General features: G+C 33.1%; 1 protein-coding gene across 1 annotated transcript; it reads right to left on the bottom strand.

Moving 5' to 3' along the window:
* Positions 1–387: 387 nt before the first annotated feature.
* On the bottom strand, positions 388–1770 carry LOC133779693 (probable diphthine methyl ester synthase). Its single transcript, XM_062219623.1, has 4 exons — positions 1457–1770; positions 1233–1357; positions 492–726; positions 388–399 (listed from the first exon to the last, which is right to left on the bottom strand). Exons 1-4 carry the CDS (start codon positions 1604–1606, stop codon positions 388–390), a joined length of 522 nt encoding a protein of 173 aa, XP_062075607.1. The 5' UTR covers positions 1607–1770.
* Between the last annotated feature and the right edge of the window lie 4095 nt (positions 1771–5865).

The following is a 5865-nucleotide window of genomic DNA, read 5'->3' on the forward strand; positions in this document are numbered from 1 at the left end:
TGCTTTCTTACCATTAATTCTCTTAACCTCCAATTATGCCCTCTTGGCACACTAATCAAGGCCCTTAAGCCTTATTAGTAATTTTGGGTCGTTACAACTTGGACTTCTTATATGAGCCAAAGAAGGCAGGGAACTCAAAGGAGACCCAATATGCTTCCAATATGCTACAGCAATTGACTTGGGATGATTTTTGTGACCAAGGGAAAATCTCCCTAGAGCTTCCAAGATGGAAAAGAAATCAAACTTCATTAGCTCAGTTAACAAATTACAATACTGCCCCGGGAGGAGCAGGTTTGTTTGAGCAGCCTCAAGAGTATGAACAAGCTGCCAATATAATGGTCAATCACTTGAAAACATACCTGCATAAAGATTCCAGGGAGGGTTGCTTCACACGAATATCTGTGATAACAAAAGTAACAAAGAAATGTTTGTGTTAATAAGAATCTCAGATTTTGCAACTCTTATCAGACTTTCAGGGAACCTTCTCTCACCTCACTTAATAAGCAGAGGGTATGTAGACCAAGATTCTGGTTGCTTTGAATTTTCTCATAGAAGCTGTCTGGTTTCCAAGTTTCAGTAAAGAATGGTATTGAGACTATCTCTCCATAACGGTAGAGCTGCAACCCACAAATTCCAATAGCATTCAACACCGAAGCATTGTGTATTACTTTGACAACAATACCCAATTTCTTTGCCCGGACAACAGGATCAGTGTGAGTTGTTGCTCTGAGTAGGAAATCCATATGTAAACATGAGGAAGAATAGAGGGAAATTTAAGTAAATAGAACAAAGAATCGCATGTATATAAATGTCATATTTGGAAAGCAAGACTGAATAAAGATTAGAGAAAAGTTTGAATCTGAAAACCTAATTAATCCAACTACAATAGGATAATTTAATCTCATTCAGAAACTTGAGAAAAAAAATTATAACTTTGTCTCAAATTAGTTTTTATCCAATCCAAAACTACTTGCCAAACATGACCAAAATGAATAAAAACAAACAGTTACAATCTAAGGACTTTCAAAGGTCTTTGTGCAGCTAAGTAAGAATATTTATGATCACAATTATCTTCTTCTACATATCCATGGAATTTGAGATGGCCCAAATCAGCAATGCATATATACATACATGTAACATTCAACTAATGAGGAAGAAATGATATAATTTCTAAAATAAACAAGAAAAAAAAATCAAAAAGAAAAGCAAAACAGAAAATTGAATGAACATACCCAAAAGGGTCGCCAACTACAAGGAAAGCCACATCAGAAACATGAGCAGCTGAGAGTATTTCATCGGCTTTTTCCTCAACCATTTCTCTATCGGCAAGAATCACTGGCCTTCCATAAAGTTTTTCCTGAGCAATGAAAATAAAAATTAATCAATAAAGTTGTTAGCTTTGGAAATTGGTGCAAAAGAAAGTAACCAAATTGAAGAGAAAGAGAAAGAAGTGTACCAGGGTAGAAAGGCCATCTGAAGGGATACCGAAAGAGAGAAGAGAAGTATAAGCTTCGATGTAGACCTTGTCGCATTGCTTCACTGCCTCTAAGCCTCTAAGAGTAATGTCTCTCTCGTCACCCAATCCCAATCCCACTATGTACAGCATCTCTCTCTCTCTCTCTCTCTATCTCTCTCTCTCTCTCTTCTGATAAAAAAATTAATACAACTTTATTGTTTGCTACTCAACACTACTGAATTTACACTATGGAAATTAATAAAAATAAAGGTCCAATCTCCACCACTTTCTGATTTATTTTAACTATCAATTGAATTTAAATGACCATAAAAAATAGAGTAACAGAAGAAAAAAAAAACAAATTTGTTAATTTCAGTAATGGGGTTGAAGCTATATAACTCTTTATGGCTGTTATGGTGTCCACACAGGAAAATATTGAAGAAAAAACAATTATTTTTTCAAGAAAACTTTAATATTATTATGGTTGTGGCCCTTTGGAGTGGCAGATCAGTGGCCTTAAGTTCAACATTTTTTCTTTCAAACATATCCTTGCTGCTCCCCACCCTAACTCACTCTTTCCTATTTATTTTATTGAAACTAATTCAAAATCGAATCAGAATCAGAAAAGAGCCTGAATCAAAATTCAAAAGAGCAAAGGCAGAAAAACTAATCCAAGAACTTAACCATCTTGAAGTTCAGATTACAAAAACACTAGACATACAAGTGAGCACTTTAAATTGCCAATCCTATTTGCTTATAATGTCTATATAGCTAGTACTTTTGGTCTAATTTTCTTTTCTTCGTCTTCTTTTTATTTTTATGTACAGTCAAAACAAATAAGGGAACTTGATCTTGCTAATATACATCTGCAACTTGAGGACACAGAACCATATTCAATCCATACTGCTTTAGAGGTGAGAGAAGTTGAATTAAAAAGTCTATAAGAAGTCCTAGATAGGCTTTGCTTTGGAAATAAATCATATGATACAGGAGCTATGGAGTGGGGCTTGTTAAATATAGTAAAAACTCACATATCAATTATAGCAAGTGTAATGAGATATGGAAGAGTGAGTAAAGAGCATCAAAATTCTACTCCACTAATACAATTAAAACCAAACACATAAAACATTGTCTCTAAGAGAAACACATAAAACACTGTCTCTAAGAATCATTATTAATTATTCATTTATTTTTATTTATGATTAAAAAAATACAAAACATAGGGAATTTAAAGATAATTATTAATATATATATGATGAATATTCTAAGAACATAGTCACTGGTCTAGTCTTATAGCAATGATATATAAAGTAATCCATGGTCAAAATTTAATGAACAAGTTAAATCTGATTATTATTTTGCTGATAAATTGAACCAGTGACTAATACAATTTAAAGAAGTACACATATATACTAAAATGATATAGTCCCATAATTTTTTATGACTTTGCAGTCAAAAATAAGAAGTTGAATTCAACTGGGGATCAGAAACTCTGAACTTGGTAGATTAACTAGAGACCAAAATAAAACAAATCTCATCAACTATTACATTATTGACCAGTTATAATAATATGAGTTTGAACGATTCAAGGACTCCCCTGTTTGGTCCATATTCATTTATCAATATTTCATGTGGAAAAGAAGAAATAGATGATGTTCAATATGGCTGGAAAAACATGGTTGAGGTGGCTTTAGTGGCGAGAATTGTTCAGAATCTATACAAAGGTGTCTCACTGCATGCATCACTCTATTATACTTGGATTTTCTACATGCATAGCAATCTTTCATTCATGAATACATGCATGATGGATGGTTCTTATTTTCTATACAAGCTTCAAATAATGTATGACATATATATTGATATGTATATTCAACATGATAGTGCTTCTATGCAAGACATAAACTAGTCATAAGTGTACTTACTTCTCATGGAATATGAGAATTTCTTACAAGACTTCCATGATCCAAGATTCGTGGAAATTGAACTTACAAAAACCAAACACATCAAAGTTAAGTCAAGAGATAAAATAAACCTACTATCCCAAAACTCAAAGGTAATGAGAAATAATAGATAAAAGTGGAAGAGCCAAAACAACAAACATTATGAAGACAAAATATATACACAAATCTTAGATTTACAATTTTTTTTATATTTGAAATAGAGGGGGGTCCATAACAAGAGCAAAAAATACATCTAAGTAAAATATTTGTGAATGTAATGAACTAGCATATGGATGGTGAGCCTTCATTTTTCCCCCTGTTTTCATTTGTTATGTGCATTGATAATTATTTGGCATTTTATATGCAGTTTATTAAAAATCATGGTACTACTATTTGTAGTCAACATGAAAATTTGGAGTATCTACCAATTAAGTTTCTCATCCTTATCTTGAGCTTCAGATAATGAAAGACAGGACTACTGTATTGGAATCAAGTTTAGAACCAGGGCAGAATTTTGTTCACTTGATTGCATTATCAAAGGAAATTCCATGAAAAGCACTAGCAAACATAAGAAATCTCTATGGGCTTGTACAGATGCAGATGAGAACATGCATATGTTGACCTTATATACATTAAGAGAATCTTAAACCATAATAGAAAGATAATCATAGTTCAATAAACTGACCTCCGATTTTCCAATCAAAAGAAAGTTGTTGAAAATCTCAGAAATGGTTTCTTGAACATCTCCTTGGTTAAATATTGGGCCTCACCTTAAGCATCTACTTATGTTGCACCGGGTAGTTCTATCAAACGAAAATATAAAAAAAAATCAGACAAACTCTAAACAAGGTCTATATAAAACAAAGCATTAAATCCTCATATACATGAAAAACAAGGAACAGAGAAATGAAACTTCATGTATAGATTCAACTAAAAAGATACCAAAAATCACCAAAGTAGTGTAAAATTATTGTATTTAAATCAGCAAGTAAACATTTTTTAGGCAAAAATCACTCCTGTCATCAGTTTGGTGGGCATAATACGGTTGGATAAAAATATGATTATCTTTGCTGATTTCTTTTATGGGAAATACAATTTACTGAAGAGCACAATAAAAGCATATATGCAAGTGAAAGTAGCACATTGAACCAAAAAAGGTCAGACACCAAATTAGCAATCTGATTATTCACTTGTCTAGAACATCAACTAAATATTAGGTATAAAGGAAGCAGAGTACAAATTTGGATATTTTCTTTGTCACTTGGCGACAACTGAGATTTGAGATGGCCACTTTTCTGCAATATCTTTACCCTAGTTCCATTTCATGACAAAACTATATAAGATTACAGGTCTTTCAAAGTTCAGGCATGCCTCACCCTGTTTTTGCATCATAAGTCATCTCCATCACAACATCCATTGGAGTATCCTTTGGACCAGCTGAAAAACAAGTTAAAGAAATTTTCAACAGCAGGATATGAATTCGGGGTCTCAGAAACAAACTTGGAGTCACAATATGGAAAAGTCAATTGGAATGATAAATTACTACAAGGTCACGTGGAGCAATCTAGACATCTTTAATTCAGCTTTTGATTATAGGATACAATAGTTCGATACTTATTATATATGCGTATATATAGACAGCAAATACTTTGGCTAACTTGCTCTGAGTCTATCATATCTTAGTATGCAAAGTGATAACCACATCATCCCTGAGTCTATCATATTCTTAGTATGCAACATCTTAGCAATTGCAAAATTGAGGTAGTAAATCCATGCTCAAGTACCTTGTGACACGGAAAATATCATGAGGAGAGTCATGTTTTACTACAGGGAAAAAGAAAAAGAAGAGCGTAAAATATTAGAGTAAGTACCAACTATAGGCCTTGGCGTAGTCCTTATCTTCAATATCTCAGGACGAGGAATAATGGATCTTGATGCACCCAGGCCTCTGGATACTCTTACTTTGGTTCCATCTTCAAGATACTTAATCCCAACTTTACAAGGCTTCCTTCAAAGAAAACACTAATCTCCACTTACAAACATGGAAGAGTGAAAACTGAAGGGTTCTTCAAACAGAATTGAAGGCAGTCGCATACCCTGTGACTAGATCAATAACTTGAACATTGGAAACATGAAGAGGAGCTTCAACTATAAATAGGGAAGAGAATATTCATCAAACAAATTAGCAATAAATTTACTTAGCTGCAAATTTCTCTAGAATATTCATCAATATGCATAAAATAGACACTCAAAACCTTATTAAAACAATAACATCTCTAAAACAAATGAGTCACCGACAACAAAAATCCAAAGTTTAAAGCAATAATAAAACCATAAACCCAGTTCCCCTAAAATTAAAGCACCAAAACCATAGTTCTTGAACCTTAAAGTGTTTGGGGACTGATGAGGAGAAGCTGAGAGGTGTCACAAACCCAAATCAAAATTCCCCTTTTTTAGTTTATCAAAAAA

Source organism: Humulus lupulus, chromosome 5, assembly GCF_963169125.1.
Source record: "Humulus lupulus chromosome 5, drHumLupu1.1, whole genome shotgun sequence".
In the NCBI taxonomy this organism is placed as follows: domain Eukaryota; kingdom Viridiplantae; phylum Streptophyta; class Magnoliopsida; order Rosales; family Cannabaceae; genus Humulus; species Humulus lupulus.

Coding starts and splice junctions, on each gene's coding strand:
- LOC133779693 (XM_062219623.1), bottom strand. CDS start 1,606: ATGCTGTACATAGTGGGATTGGGATTGGGTGACGAGAGAGACATTACT. Junction 1,358..1,456: donor CAGATGGCCTTTCTACCCTG/GTACACTTCTTT, acceptor TTCATTGCTCAG/GAAAAACTTTATGGAAGGCC. Junction 727..1,232: donor GTAGTTGGCGACCCTTTTGG/GTATGTTCATTC, acceptor TTTCCTACTCAG/AGCAACAACTCACACTGATC.